General features: G+C 39.4%; 1 protein-coding gene across 4 annotated transcripts; it reads left to right on the forward strand.

Moving 5' to 3' along the window:
- Window positions 1-1,492: 1,492 nt before the first annotated feature.
- LOC148733737 (RNA helicase MOV-10-like) lies at window positions 1,493-14,421 on the forward strand. Of its 4 annotated transcripts, none has more exons than XM_088756055.1 (19): window positions 1,508-1,645; window positions 2,866-2,942; window positions 3,211-3,730; window positions 4,449-4,687; window positions 5,752-5,995; window positions 6,202-6,306; window positions 6,977-7,139; window positions 7,595-7,740; window positions 8,160-8,339; window positions 8,906-9,050; window positions 9,427-9,588; window positions 9,806-9,918; window positions 10,382-10,587; window positions 10,904-11,087; window positions 11,616-11,847; window positions 12,241-12,423; window positions 12,774-12,862; window positions 13,044-13,159; window positions 13,547-14,421. In XM_088756055.1, the coding sequence occupies exons 3-19, from the start codon at window positions 3,246-3,248 to the stop codon at window positions 13,615-13,617; spliced, it is 3,063 nt and encodes a 1,020-aa protein (XP_088612181.1). In that variant the 5' UTR covers window positions 1,508-1,645; window positions 2,866-2,942; window positions 3,211-3,245; the 3' UTR covers window positions 13,618-14,421. The 4 variants fall into 4 exon arrangements, with proteins under 4 accessions (XP_088612184.1, XP_088612181.1, XP_088612182.1 ...); XM_088756056.1 differs by lacking the exon at window positions 1,508-1,645 and adding an exon at window positions 1,757-1,778; XM_088756057.1 differs by lacking the exons at window positions 1,508-1,645; window positions 2,866-2,942 and adding an exon at window positions 2,947-3,021.
- Window positions 14,422-16,458: the final 2,037 nt, after the last annotated feature.

Below are 16,458 nucleotides of genomic sequence, written 5' to 3' on the forward strand. Positions count from 1 at the left end.
CAGAAATATGTGTTCATTTGGTGAGTGTAATGATTTTTGGCCTTCGTAAGAGCCTCGTCACTTAAGTTCGACATTTATCGGGATTACAAAGGTCGGAGGTCATTTTTTTGCATAACTTTTAAGTAAGAACGTGTTTACTGCTTCTTCAACGATCAAGCCAAACAACTAACATTCCGTCTCCTACTAGCAACTTCCAAACAGAACATATCCAATCGTAACACTATATAAACGTTAGGCAATTATTCACGTGCTTGAATTGTTTTCCACCAATCAATTTCCATTTCGCCACATTAGACTTTCCTCTATCACTTGTCCTTTATTTGTAAACAACCTGCCTCTTATCACGTATTCTAACGGCATAATCTGACCCCACCCCCCCCCCCCTGTGTCGCCTCATTTGGTCTGTAGGCGCAACTTCAGGATTCATTCGTTAGACATCCAGAACGTTACGAGTAACAAATGCATCAAATGATTAAGATGAAATCAATCGTGAATGATCCTGTGGAATTTCTGCCAAATTCAGTATTTAGGGGATTGATATTTATCTATTGGTGAAGGAAAGCGTAACAACAATAACCATGGCGTCTTCCGATGCGTCGACTACTGCAAGGTCTATCAACCTTGTGATGGATAAAACCAAACTATCTTTTAATAGCCCCAACACCACCAGCCGTAAATAATCATGAACACTGAAAGCTTTGCAACCGCAGTCGTGGTAACGAAGGTCAATCTGCCGGTTTCAGTTTTTCTTGTGTACAACGACAACGACAATTTCGGTATCTGGAAGCGAAAACTAAACGATATTGGATTCGCCTAAAGAGTTTTTAGGCTGAATTATATTTTTACTCATTCATTCCCTCGATAATGATTTTAACAGTTTCGCATCACTCAACACAAGGGAACTTCGAAAGAAACTTGATTGACTGGCGATTATTTTACAATAAACGATGAACATGACGTATCCTGTAACGCAACGCCCAGAAATCTTCGAACAGTAACAGACTTCTGGTACACTTTAAATATTTTAAGATCGATATACTTGGAAAGGTGTTTTGAAGGAGACTTTGTCGAGATGGAAGGAAAAGCAGAGGAAAATCTTCAGAAATAGAAATCCGGTCTTCGGTTCGCGAAGTTGAAAGACAGACAATCGCGTAGACATGCCGATACCGGAGCAATTAGTACACGACACTAGAATTAAAACTATGTAGGCAATAGTCTATTACCTTCCTTTTTTACTGGTAGTTCATTGTAGAAGTCATCACATAATACAAATTTAAACAAACAACAAAGCTACAATCGATTGTGTCACGAGCGAGAAACTTTTCACAAAACTTTGGCGCATTTAGCTGACATAAAAATTTCATTGTTACATTAAAAAAAAAAAACCAATGTACATAACCTTAGTGATCATAAAAATGACATCAACAATGATCAAAACTAAAATGAAACCATGAGGCGCAGCTGTTTTTACTGCAAATGAACCATATATCCGGGCGACTTTTAAGATGAAGTCGAGGCTGTTTTCTTGGAAATCGACGTCATAGCTTGGCAATACTAGGAAATTGTACACGGTATGAAAGGGAAAATGTTGCTCCTTTCTCTAAATATTTAGTGATACAAATCGATGACATTTCAAACGTTGCAGGTGAGTTCTGGTGGTTGTAAATGTCATGTTTTTACTGGTACATATTCGACTTTTCAGCGTTTCGTTTTGCTTTTACTCTCCAAGTTTCTACATTGATTTTCTTGAGGAGGCAAATTTACTTTGACGAGTGAGTGTAAGTGGGATATATTAAAATATTTTTTGTCTACCACTAACTTCGTTATGCTGTGGATTTCATGGAACGGAAAAGTAGTTTAATTTCTAATTAAGATAGTAACGGCAGAATGCATGCACAGGCATTTTTTTTTTCCTTTAAACGATATCATCAGTGTGGGTTTCCAAGAATTCTGATTTAGAAGGAAATAAGCAAGAGTTTCAACTGTGGAAGATGCCTCACACAACTTGAAGACTTAACTCAGGGACCAGCTGACTTAGAGTCAGTGGCGTAGCTAAAAAGAAGATAACAAAAGGAAAGTGCTCTTGTAATATTTACGATTGCAAGACACATTTGTAAAGGTCGCTTACCGCCGTCAAATTATACATTCGTAATAATTCATTCGCAATGCTCGAAAGCGAGTCATGGCGATAATGGGAACAATTCAATGAATTCAGTGGAGGCTGGATTTCAGATATTTGTGAATAACCGACATGCTAAAATTTCCCGTTAAACGATTGTAGTCCATTACGGTAGCTTATGACTTTATCGGCCGTTTAAGCCTAAAATTATTGTTTCTTCAACGCTGAGTTAATCGACAACTGAATACATTTTGAGTGTCAATACGACGAATTTGGAAATTGTAGGAGCTATGGTCGATTATTTTTAGAAAGCCTGCCAAATTGTAATTAGTTGATTCCCGTAGCGTCTTTAAATGTTTGATGACGGTCAATCTCCACATAAAGCCTGAATCAAAAGAAAAGTATACAATAGACAACAGCTAGATAAGCGTGTTATTTATACAGCACCCAAATAAAGTGTTCCCAGTTAATTCTTAGCTTAAGGTCATCACCTTCTGTTAGCTAGATTTCAGTTGCATGCACAGGCATGAAACAAAAGAGTAAGCCACCACACTTCGGGTTAAATTGCCCGAATCTGTCAGGTGTTTGCGAGTTTATCAAACTTTACCACTTTTCCAAGCCATAAGTAGCTTCAAATGCCTAATAAGTCTCATATTCTCTTTTTTCTAATTTTTTTTCAAACATTATTATCTTCATATGAGTTATTTTCTAGATCTGACGTGACAATGTTATTCAATTTCCCTCAGTGAAACCTGTCATGCCGGCGGGGGTGCTATTTTTGGACGATACATCACAAAGAACACTTAATTTGATTTGAATAAAGGTAAGCATTCAATATTCGTCAGAGAAAAAAATTTGGACGAATCAATTTCAGCTTATACATTTACTTCATATTGATTCAGGTGAAGCACTGACACGATATACCTCTTTCTATAACTCTGTGCAATTTTGAAAGCTTAGAGAGGCATATTTATCAATAAAACTGAGAGATAAAGATGTCTATCCATGCAGCAATTTCATTCAGCATGAAGGTTGGTTGATGACAAATTAAATCAATGGGCTCCGTGAAACTTGTAACATTTCTCTTCCAGAATACAATCATTCCCACTGCGGGGCCCATTTCAAAATGTCTCGCCGCGGCGGGAGACAGAGAGGTGGAAGAAGTAATGAGCAGGAGAAAATTATTGCCCAAACATTTGTGAAGTTTCTCGAGGATGAAAATCGAAAGGAAGACATGCTTAGGAACGAGATGAAGCAGATATATGAAGACGAATTCCGCGAGCTTTACGAGACACTTGGTATGCCTTTTTCAAAGCTTCTCAACAAGCTTACTTTCCATCTAAACGCTTGCCAGCTACTTCAAGATCGTGTCATTTTTGGAGGAGGAGAATCTGCTTCTCTTCAACTCTTCACTGATGACCCTGATGAGTCAGATGATGATGAAGACGAAGATGAAAATGATATTCCCTATGCTATGATGAGCGTTCAGGGGTTCTACTGTAAAGTTTGCAGGAGAGATCTGGGAGACAGAGTGGCCTATATAAATCACATCGCAGGAGTGAAACATCGCCAACAGCGTATGCTCAAAAAGATTCGAAAATCTTTGGCGAAGTAAGAAATTAAAATTGATGTTGTAGGAATTCAAATATCACAAAGATTTTCAATTCTATGACATGTTCTCGAAGACTATGCTCTAAAGGGGGCAGGTGTAGGGAGTACCGAGAAATCGTTTTATCTAGTACTTCAAAGTACTTAATTTCTACCTTTGTGTCATTGTTTAAATGGACATTATGCTTGCGCTTTGAACTTTTTTTGTTTCATCACGTATCAGCCTATTTCTTCCTTTGTTTTTTTCATAATTCCTTTATCTTATCTTACTGCAACATTGAGCGAGTAAAGAAAGGACATTTCAAAGAAAAACATTTTCCATTTTCGCGTTGACAATGGGTAATTTGTCCCTATCCTCCTGTTCGATTTTCCGCACAAACGAAACAGGTCTAAAATGAAGGAGCCCCAAACTTTTGTCCATGTGTGTTTGTGTAAGTGTTAGAGGGGTGGGGAGGGGAGGTTGGAAGGTAAGATTGTACGGACGAAACATGAAGGTTTTCACTAAGTCATGCACGACCCACAATCTAAACTTCAGGGTCCACCAGTAATTGTGATAGCCATCAAGGTCTTTGATTTATTTAAGGATAGAATGTTTCAACCCTTTCATGTTTTGCTTTTCGTAGTCAAACACTTGAGCTAAGAATTGAACTTAACGGTTCTTTAATCATATTAATTAGAACAAACATCAATTTTCCTTTTTTTTTTTTTTTTTTTTACACAGACCAGAGCTTGTCTTTGACAAAAATGGAATAAAAGTTTCTTCAGATCCCACAGGAGATGAACATGGTGTGATAGAATTGAAAGTGGAGAGTGGAAAATACGGGCAGATTGTGTTGATTATAGAGAACCTCAGTGAAATGATTATTACACTGAAATATATCACTCTACTATGGAGTGTCAACTTCTTTGATTACAAGGAAATCTCCAATATCGGACCGTCCGAGGGTCAACTCTATCCAGGTAAAATTCTTAACTTACTCCTGCAACTATCGGGAAATTTCCTTTACTGATTTGCGATACAGTTATAGAATAGAAAGATATACTCACAATGGAACAGGGAATTGTCCATTAAATGAGTGAACGTATTTTCCATCGGTACAGAAGGCGGCAAACGTATCAGACTATCAGATTTCTTTTATCTTTGTTGTACTTGATTAGAAGATTCTGAAGAGTGGATCTCTGTGGCTTGTGAGAACTAATACGATGAAACTTAGTTCAATGTTTGCAATACTGACGCTGATCGCAACTGAAAACAAAACCTAAAAAATCTAGTCCTAAAACAAGCTATTCATGAAGTGTCGAATAAAGGAAAACGAATTATTCATGAGCTGTCATATATAGGAAACCGCAATCGCTTAACTATTTAAAACCACAGAGAAACAGAAAAATAATCACGCAAATTTCGATAATAACGCATTGTTCAAAGTCACGCAATGAAACTAGAATTGTTCATAACATCCATAATAGGATGATAAATATCAGTAGAAAAGGGAACCTAAAATATTCCTAAAATAATCTAGAGGACTGTGAAGATATGAAAATCATACATGTGAACTGCCGGTCAAGGAATGATTATTAAAGCAATCTTCGCAGTAATGAACACTAATTTAGCGGTGATGATCAATGAAAGACCTTATTTCCACAACTATTCAAGTAGTGTTCATTATCGCGAAGATCGCTTTGATATACATGATCACGAGGGTGAGCTATAAAGCTTCAGGAACATTTGTCCGCGATAGAGATTTACTGCTGAGTTACACATTAAGACACCGATCTCTGATATAGTCAGTGATTTCGATGCAACTTCACATTTTTTAAGAGACGAGATGACGAGTTTGAACCATTTTTCATTTTTGGTTTTTTTAAGTTTTTTTTATTTCCAACATTTTCCTATGACGTGAGCTCATGATCAACAAACTACTATGAGTTAAATTGGGCGCGGCCCATCAGATTGTGGGTAACGAGCCCACACTTCTTCCTCATGAGTGCCTAAAAAATGGAATAAACGGTTTTGTGTGCTGTAGGTTGCCAGAAGAGGTTCAGGATTGGCTGTAAACGTCGCCGTGAGTTCGGTTATTCGTATGTTCCTGGTGTACTTACATTCCAGTCCGAAGATTTGCCAGAGTTTCATATCCTGAGGTTTTTGTCGGTGCGTATCGTAAGCGACTTGTACGATGACTTAAAGAAAATCTCGGAGTACACACCTCCCAAACAGGCACCAGAAATTCCCAGGGATGTCCAGACAATTGAAGGAATACCCCTTCCACGGTGAGGATTTCATTATAAACCCAAGTGATGAAAGATGGACTGTTCTTTAGAATTGTTTGCGTTTTTGTGATTGTTTTTTTTTTTTTTGTAATTGCCTTTATCGTTATCAGCTAGAATTGGTTTTACAACAACAACAGTACGATTCGATGGTTTTGTTGTTTCGATTAACCATTGAAATAACCATTTCAATTTACCTCGCTTTTTAGACTTCAGAACAATGGCTTGCTGATGGAAAAGCTGAACCCCTATGAAATCCCCTTCACTGTCAAAGCCCAGGTCGTTAAAGGTAGCCAAATCCGAGAAGGACTTAGGTAAAGTAGACATCTATTTTTATACAGGATAGCCCCTTCAGTGTAGTAAACACTGGTATCAACGGGGGTCCTGTTAACCACCCATCCTAGGGGAGGACATCCATCACGCAGTAATCTCGTGCGTGGGAAATTAACGTCTCCTGCCCCTAACCCCGCAGGAGACGGGACCTCCATTTATTCGTCCCTATCCGAGAAGACTAGAATATCTGACCATTTCTTGATGTTATAGAAAGGTAGCATATTCTTTTCAATTATTTTAAGACCTTGAGTGTTTGTCCGGCCGGGGCTCGAACCCTCGACCTCCCTCACAACAGTCCAGCGCTCTATCCATTGAGCTTACTGGGAGGCGGTTAGGACAACTCTGTGCGTAAAATCAGGTACACGGCGCAAACTCATTCCGGAAACTTCATACACAACTCTTTTTCTATAATATTTTCAGAGGTATTAATTTATATCATTGTTCCACAACGTTAATGCTTCTGAATTGGGGTAGCCAAAATACACAATTAAGTCAAAATATGTCGCCCTCTGACCGCAACTGATTAACTCATTCAAAATCATGGCCTTTTCCCCTGGTATAAATGACCAGAAAAGCCGAGCAAGTAAAAATCGTGACTAGAGGTCCCTGAGGACATAAACTACAGCTCTCGTGATTTTCTTGTTTTTTCAGGGATCGATTGGAAAAGAAGTTGAATTTCGACAACTATAAAGAAAAGTTCTGTCTGCTTCTTCATGTGGAAGAGTATCAAATGCAAAAGGACATCAGAAACTATGATATGAAAGGAGTTGTTTTTAAACAAGAAAGAGGAGACAGACGCTTCCTCATCTTGGAGGTGAGTGGTTGTTGCTAGGGCTGGAAAAGAGATTCACCATGTCTTCCTCGTTGGTAGAAACAATACCATGGCTGAGGAAAGCAGTTCCCTACTTTTCCTTGCTTGCTTTTTCTTTACGATATCCTAGCCTAAAAATGTCAAACGGAGTTGCAACTAGCGCTAAGTCATCATAGCACTAATTCGTTTGCTATGCTGGATTTTTTAGTGGTTTCAAAAAGAAAGTGTAAGACTGGTGCGACTAAACTACCCAAAATAAATATTAGTTTTCCAGATAGTTTGTATGGCTACCTGCAGTACTTACTTTTTATTTTCTATTTTTCGCACTCTTGAAAAATTGAAGAATTGAAAACTTACATGTTATCATGTTATCGCTCTTAAAATTTTATCTCATATCTTAAAAATCAAAGGAAAATGATTTTTCGAATTTGTTTTTGTTTTTTCTTTGCGACATTTAGGTGCCAGGTCTTGCAGAAAACCGCCCATCTGTGTTACGCGGTGATCAAATCTTTGCCTATGAGCCAGGAAAACTACACCAACGATACAAAGGAATAGTGCACAAAGTTCAAATGCTTGATGTGAAACTTGGCTTTGATTTGAAGAAGTATGTTCTAAATGTAACTTACGGATCTTCTTAGAGCCTTGCATGACTTAGTCAGCGTAGTGTGAGGCGCCATTAGCAATCCTGGTAATTTATTGTTGATTGGCTTAGATACCTGAATCGTTCACCCTGCAACTGCACCTGGATCAGAATTACCTCTTTTTTGGGTAGATGATCCTTACAATGAGCCTCAGTTAAATTGTGGACTGACGAAAGTTTGCGATGAGCCGTAAGTTTAACCTCTGTGGACAGACACTAAGGTGCGAGGCTGGAGTGATTATGTACTCCTTATTCGATGGTTTATCATATAATACCCTGGGATATTTTGCGAGTTGCGTAGTTTTTTTCGAGGGGACGATACTTACACCTGTGCCTCAAGTATTTGGAATGCTGCACATTAAATCCCGTGCATTTACTTCCAGCATGCCCTATGTGAATGGGAAGAAGTTCGACATTCAGTTCACATTCAATCGACTTTCAGTACAGATGGAACATCGCGCGTGTGAGCAGATTGCATCTGTGAACAGGCAAGAAATGCGCCATGTTCTCTTCCCAACAGAAGACAGTCTCGATCAAAGAGGAGAAATAAATAAAGAAGTCAGGTAAGTTGAGAGCAGCATAGATTTGTGAAAAAGGACAAGCATGCTTTGTGTTCTCGAAGTCCTGCTTACACTTTTCAGGGTGTCCACACAAGAAGGAATTACTAGAAATGTATTTTAGTTCAGTCAACACTCAGTAAATATCTCACCGATCCTTGGACTCATCCCTTTGATGTCTATCTCCTCGATAAAAGCTTAAAGGTTAAAGCCTATGGGTCTGCTCTCATGGATATTCTGGCACGACCGGGTGAAGCTGCAAGAATCATGCTGGCTCGTGCCACAACACCTGTAAGAGGCTGCTCGTGCACACTTATTGACCCATCAAGCCGAAAAAACTGGTGATCACACTTTTGAATGTTCGTACTAAAAATGCAATTTAAAGCTGCACTGTAAATACAACGCAAGGGAATGTTACAGTTACTAAAACCGCAATCTAGTATGTAAATAGGACTTTTTCGGTAAAGATGCTAAAGTTCAAACTCTATCTAGGGTTATGTGATCAATGAACCGCACGAGAATCAAATGTAGCATTTGGCTGGAAAGAAAACCTACTTCTACTTTTATTTTAGATTCTTTTACGATCGCCACCTGAACGGTGAACAACAACAGGCAGTTCAGAAGATTGTGTCGGGTGCGTCACGCCCTGCTCCATATCTCGTGTTTGGACCCCCCGGAACTGGAAAGACTGTCACTTTGGTGGAGGCTATTAAACAGGTGAGGGGAATCTCTTAGGAAGAAATTCGCTTTTCTCGCTGAACTGATAGAAATGGCTTTAGCGCGCAGATATAAGTTGAAAGATTAAGTCCACTCCTACCGCGCGAATTGCGCTTTGTTACCTGTGTCCAATGTAAAGTGTAATTGGATATTGTCAGCAAAAATGCTCGCAAATTTTGCAAGTATTTCTCACGGGAGCGTAAATCCTGATCATAGCGAAAGGCAAGTTCGGCCAGAAACAGTTCAGCTGGTTGTCAAAGCTGACTTGTTCCATTTAAGGACTAAAGGGAACTATTAAGTTGTTCTTGCAGTTTCATTTCTGGACTGAAAAATGAAACCGACAACTAACTGTCTATCTTCTTTTCGTTGCCTACAGGTGCACGTTTTGATTGGTTCAAGCTACATTCTGGCGTGTGCACCAGAAAACAGTGCTGCTGACCTGTTAGCTGAGCGCCTGTTGGCTCACGTAGATAGAGGTAAATTGTTCCGGATGTACGCTGCGTCACGGGCCTGGGACTTTGTGCCTCCAAAGCTCAAGGTGAACAGTAATTCTTTTCCTTCAACATTCCATTGAGACACTTTCTCCATAGTCCGTCTGACTTCTGAGTAACAAGGAAAACGGTATAACCTAAACAGATATTTATAGTAATCAAATGCCATGAATATGTACTGAACCCAGACTTTAAAGAGAGTTTTCTAGTAGGTCATAGCTAGCGAAGTACAGCACTGAACTATACCTTAATTGCACTTTTTAGGACGCACGAGTTGTGAATTTTGACCCTGTGTCACATGAAGTGTATTATCCCTCTAAAGAGGACTTGATCAGCGACTATCGTATAATTGTCACTACTTTGATTACTGCAGGAAGGTATGTAACATGATGTGTATAAAGTAACCTGGCAACATCAGAACTAGAAGGCAGAAATTAGTTCAAGTTATGGCGTTATGCATGCAACCCCTTTTTTCCTCAAGTGTGGTTTAATAAGACTTCTTGCAGTATAAATACTGAATTACAAGTCTGGCAAGCAAACAATATTAGAGTATTTACACAAAGTATATATCTAAAGAAAAATTTATTTCATTAAAAACTAACAAGCATATATGGCAAAACTAGTTACGTGCAAAGCACGTAGCGTATTTGTTTGAGATAAAGTTCTTAAACCTGATGGTCGAAGTGCCGCGGATATTTGAATTTCTTTCTCTAGGTCTTAATGCTTAACTACATTAAGTATCTACCAGCAATAACGTGAGTGACAAAGAAAACAAACTCGTGTCATCTCACCATATTAAGAGCATTTTGATCGCTAAGTCTTTTTTGCATCATTTTCCAGGTTGGTGTCAGCATTGTTCCCCAGAAATCATTTCACGCACATTTTCATAGACGAGGCGGGTCATGCAACAGAACCTGAGTGTATCATCCCTGTGGCGGACCTCCTGGACCCCTATAACCCCAGGGGCGGTCAGCTGGTGCTTGCAGGAGATCCTAAGCAGTTAGGACCAATCCTCAGATCCTCGATTTCACAGAAGTATGGACTGGGTGAGTATATCACAGGCCACATCTGTAAACAGCAGTCACTGCACACCTATTTCCCTCGTCTAAGGTTTAAGGTTTTAAGTTCGTGTATGTCTATGAGTAGACGACAGGAACACTTAAAATTCAGGCTAAACTTCACATTTCAGACTAAAGGTTAACGCCAAACTTTTGCTTCTTTGAAATCTGCTTCTAAAATTTATTTGGTGCAGTTATTTTCAAAATGGTAATCAATAGTTTTGCTACTTACCCGCTAAAAAGGAGCAGAAGCGTCCTTCTAAATGAGTCACTCACTCTCTTAACTCTTGTCGATTATTCACAGAAATTTCTCTTTTGGAACGTTTGATGACGTCAAGTCCCGCTTACACTCGTGGTCCCAGCGGGAATTACAACTCGAATCTTTTGACAAAACTTGTGAACAACTATCGTTCACACAGAGCCATTATCGAGATTCCTAAACAACTGTTTTATGAAAATGAGTTGAATGAATGTGCTGGAGATTTCAGGTTAGAAAGTCATTCATATTTCTTTTGAACGACGACCCGATTCTACAAAGCCATAAAATCTGAGAAAATAGCTATACGTTTTTGACACTTAATTCATCATAATATGATATCAACAATACTTTATTAGGGAAGGGCCTGTAAAACGGACGGACTTTCATATGATTTGGACGGGGATACCGGTGGGAGATTTTGGCGTGAGGCACAAGAGCATACCAAACTACACGTGACCTGCACTTTAGTGACCCCCCTCCCCCCACAAAAACAACACTTTAAGATAACTGATAGAACTCAGTCCTAGCTGGCATAAGTCAGACTAAAGATCCTTGAATTTCCCTTAACAAGACGACCGGCTACCTGCACCATCCCCCCCCCCCCCCTCAGCGAATGCAATGTTAATTCGAATGCTACACGAAAAGGTTTCGTTGTCTGAAGATAGCTCCGTCCCCTTTCCCCGCCACTTTCCGACGTTAATCAGACTAAAATGTAAAACATTGTACATACCTTTAATACTGACCTGTTTTCTCCAAGAAATGTGATGATAGGCTGGGAAGAGCTTCCAAATAGGAACTTCCCGATAATTTTCCATCCGGTGTTTGGTAAGGATGAAAGAGAAGGCAGCAGCCCTTCATTCTTTAACGTGGCTGAGGTGGAAACTATTGAGCGATATCTGAGGAAACTGTTGGACGACAATGTGAGGAGCAGAGGACTAAAGCACTTGAGACCTGAGATGATTGGGGTGATATCACCTTACAAGAGACAAGTAAGTGAAAGTGTGGATCTTATCGTCTAAGAGTCCCATTCTTGTCTTTTCAGTCTCCTTAAGGGTCTGTGTACAGTGAAAGCTCCTCAAACATATAAACAACCCACTTATTACCCCGAGCAAACCTAAAGTCCCCTCATTCCTGTTATTAGTGATCCAATTGTAACCACTATAGTCTCCTGGCCTGAATTCATTCATACTCCTTTGTTAGAAGTGACTCCCAACCAAGGCTTTGTCATGCAGCAAATCAAGTTCAACGTCTCAGATCAGAGCTCGTCTGCTAAATGGATGATTCCCCCACCTTGGGCTGTCCAGCATCCCAATGGATCTTTAAGAGTAGGTGAAATGTTTTGAATAGTTATTGGCTAAACGGAATTCTTATCCTATGGCAAGGTGCAAAAGATCCAGAAAATGATCGAAAAAAGACGTTTTGGTGGTGAAATCAAAGTTGGCAGCGTGGAAGAGTTTCAGGGGCAAGAAAGAAGAATAATCATCTTGTCAACGGTTAGAAGCACCAAGAAAGAATATCTGGAGATGGACAAGGACTTCCACCTCGGATTCCTTAACAATCCCAAGGTAGAATCTCTATTTCTCTGACTTACCGGGGCTGAGGCGTTGAAAAATGAAAATGGGAGAAATTATGAACTGGCCGCTTCATTGATAACGGTTAAAAACTCCATTGGAGAATAAGAAATGGCTTGTTAAACCACACTTACGATTATATCTTTCTGTTTGCCATCCAGTCCTCAGGGTTAATTATATTTTAATATTCCCTCACCAGGGGTGAAAAATTTGTCATGCTCTAAGAAGCGTGGAGGTTGATGAAAGGGTAGTTCATAAATCTTTTGCGAGAAACTCCGGTATCCCACATCCCTCCGGGAAATGTAAGGAATATTTATTTTATATATTTTACTCTTTTTCTTCAGAGATTCAACGTGGCCATAACTCGTGCCCAGGCTCTCTTGATTCTGATAGGGAACCCGGACATGCTCTGCCTGGACGAGAACTGGAAAACGTGAGTGGAACGGATAACATTAATATCAACTTTGTGAAAATAAAATTGAGAATAAATGAATCGGCTAAATAGAACTTTGTGAATATCTGAGTAACTCATAACCTTTGCTATTTTTAGCTGTATAGATTCTGTGCTCTCTACTACGGGAGTGAAATCTCACATTAACTCCATTTTTTTCTAGTTTTGTAACTTATTGTCGCGCAAACAACGCCACTGTTGACGTAGAAAGGAAAGAGAAGGTGGAGGACATTGCAGACACTCTAAAAAGACTCAACCTCTTCTCTGCAGCATCATCAGGTGAACAGCTGCTGAACTGTTATAATCTTGCTGTAAAAAAAGAAACGGATAAACTACTAACTATCGTTTCTGAATTGTTTATTTCGTTCTTTATTGGTTAGACTCTATTCGGATAAATATCCACCACTAGCCACCTCAACTTCGGTAAATAGTTGTAAAATACTCAAGTAAAGATGCCAATCAGTTTTCTGAGACCTCAAGAAAAAAACACAACTCAGAATTTGCAGACGACCTCTCTACGACTGAGTTACAGAGAACTGAGCAATGAACAAGGCCACTACAAGGTTTATAAATTTAACAAGCACGATCAACGATGACATTTGTTTTATCCCATGTTGTGCGTTTTGCTGTTTGTACTAATTACCGTTACACATAATTTACCTTCAGAATACGACGAAGACTCAGAAATTAGCCAGCGTCAGCTTCAAGAACACCCAGAGTGGACTAGGCACGAGTAAATTTTCTGTTCCAGTCTCCAGCTGCACTAGAAGCTTATCATCTTATAATGATTTTTTTTTTAAACAAATCATCTTCGAGGACTTTTTTCTTGTACTGTCAGTGTTAAATTTTGTGGCTTAAGATTTGGAATTATGACAAATAGCATTGCTACAAGTGCTGTCTTCATTTGTGGAATAAGTTAATGTCATTTGGAGAATGTATCTAACTATTTTTCTGCACTTGAAACCAAGAAGTCGCAAACACTTGCTTTCTGAAAAATTTCGCGTTGTTTACAGCGAAAAGTTCGCATCTGTAAATGTATTCCTGACAAGGAAGTTGTCTCTGAAAAAAAAAATGCTGCTATTTTTATTTCCTTCATTTTACTCTTTGTTGTACATAGTACAGAGAGTTGTAGCTGACTTTGACCAGGTGAGCTTAACTTTTGTTCCCACTGATAATTGCCAAACAAGTGGGTAGGTAAACGTATGGCTTTTTGGTAATTTTTGAATTAAAATTAAACTGAAATAGAAGATATAAGTGATGCAGTAGCGATTTTTATCATGCTTAGGAACCGTTTTTTTTTTTTAACAGGACTCTTTTTTCCTCTTTCGCAAACATGAGCCATTCCCTTTTGACAGTTCAACGGCGTATAATTAAATGCACCACTATCAACTTCCTTCTATAAACAACTGAGATCTCACAGACCCGTCTTAGCATTAAAGGATTGGTGTGTCCTTCGTTACTTTAAGTCTTTAGTCTTGGCTTGCTAAGAATTGTATTAGAACTCGAACTCTTGTAGACCATACAGCAATAAAGACAACAAACTGACTGAATTCTTAATGGTGAGGCTTCATGTCGTAAGGAAACGGTACGATCGAAGGAACGATTCAAGTACCAGAACTGACAAACGGTGAAAATATGCAGTGCTTTCGTTGTCTATTGGGTAAATACAACCACGGAAAAGCTATCGTAGTAGCTAAGCCCTGAGTTTATCAGCGAAACGCGAGTTCATCCCAACCATCGTGTTCTCGGGGGAGCTTTGGCCCCGGAAAAAATTCGCAGCATGTATTCTAAAGAGGCGCTATCATTTCTGTCATCAACGTAGAGAATCAATTAACAGTTGCAGTCAAAACTGGGCATACCAGGAAGTTAAACCAACAGCTCACGAAGAATGAAACGAGCCCTTGAATTATATGAGTAGTATATTAAAACAAAAAATTGGAGAAAAATATTTGAGGCGGTGAAGAATGCCGAAAAAAAAGATACAAATGCGTGTAGCCTCCTCAGCTGTAATTTAAAATTCGTGGCAAAACATTGCTGCATTTTCAAAAATACTCTTGCATTTCTTGGTATCTTGTAACCTTGCCTCACAATAAATGAGGAGTTACTGAAAGTATAGAGTTTCAGTCGTCAGTGTCTGTTGTATTTGTGAACAATAACGCGCGCGTCAGTGTTTAGAATCCAGATCACTTGTTTCGTTCGCATGTAAAATGCATGACGTCAGGTATTGTACTTGTGCGTTACGGACAAGGAACCGGCAAGGAACCTTCCGTCCATTGTGATTGTTATTTTATGGGTTAAAGGTTCACCTATTAATTAACAATTCACAATGAATCATGGATCGGAATCACTTAGCGTCATCTCATCATGGAGGCCGAAGTCTTCGATCGATCGGCTGAACTTTCAAGAGTTACAAGATCCAATCTCGACCCGAATAAGCTCTAGTGTGTGCTAACGAAAAATTGATGTGGAATCGGGCCGAATGCTTCTTCAAAGAACGAAACGTTTCTTCGATTCCCCGTTGAAAACGTGGTGTCACGCCAGCGATCTCAAGCCCGCGAACAAGGCTGTTCGTTCAACGCCAGGCAGCTAAACAACTTGCATGTTGCATCTTCACTTGGTCTCTGTGCCGCACTGCTTGAACAGTGTTAGGGTATTTTCTCAACCGCAAGAAAGATACAACTCGTACCAACTCAACTACTTTATTAACTGACGTAATAATCTTACTACGGAGCGATACCAATACCAATACAATAACTATCCTCTTATCTTAGAGCCCTCTATAAAACTATAACCTCAGTACACTACTGCACAACTCACGGTTCTCTTCAAAGATCCTTGTAACGTGTCGACGTCCACAATACTTTTCTCAACGTAGCTGACGATTCCAGCAACAACACTAGCTCCTCTGGGCTCTTCGCAACAGCACCAACTCAATAAAAAGGCCTCACTTTAAGTGATTGCGACTCCTTATATATCTTTTACAAAATGTTCTAGAATGTTCTAGGGATCTGTAATACAACTATTTTCAGTATCGTTACATTACTATTGCATCACAACAAAACATGCCGACTAACGGTGTTTCGTTGATCAAAAGTCAATAATATTTTAATTTATTAATCCGTTTATTGACATTTAATTAGTAACTGACCACGTGATTTACAGCCCATTGCGTAATCGCTTAAGGCAGACCTTTGAGTTAATGTGACATTTTTCCGTAACACGCGCTCGATTGAGAGCGATCAGTCCTTTTTCTACCTCGCTACCTGAAGTGTCCTGACAGAATTTTGCTAACCTGTTTCTTGGTACAGGAGTTTTGATTGGATTGCGCCACAGAAGTGAGTAGTGTGTTTGTAATCAGTTGGAATTTTGGTTTCATCATTTCGTTTCGCAGCATGAAATTGTCAGGAGGGGGGTAAATAGGGGTATGCAAGTCCGCCGATCCGCTACGATTTGATAACCAAATCCGTCAGTCCGTTTAAAAAAATTGTTAAATCCGAATCCGTTCGCTACTTGCCTTGTAAAAAGGTGAAAAACACACCTTGAGCTGTTGTGTGTTAGCTAGGCAATCGCTTTCCCAT

Source organism: Stylophora pistillata, chromosome 4 (genome assembly GCF_964205215.1).
Source record: "Stylophora pistillata chromosome 4, jaStyPist1.2, whole genome shotgun sequence".
In the NCBI taxonomy this organism is placed as follows: Eukaryota; Metazoa; Cnidaria; class Anthozoa; order Scleractinia; family Pocilloporidae; genus Stylophora; species Stylophora pistillata.

Bases quoted from the DNA above. Each gene is read 5' to 3' on its own strand.
- LOC148733737 (XM_088756055.1), top strand. From the start codon at position 3,246: ATGTCTCGCCGCGGCGGGAGACAGAGAGGTGGAAGAAGTAATGAGCAG. The intron at 5,996-6,201 runs GTGAGGATTTCA...CTCGCTTTTTAG, and splicing joins GAAGGAATACCCCTTCCACG to ACTTCAGAACAATGGCTTGC. The intron at 13,160-13,546 runs GTGAACAGCTGC...ATTTACCTTCAG, and splicing joins CTTCTCTGCAGCATCATCAG to AATACGACGAAGACTCAGAA.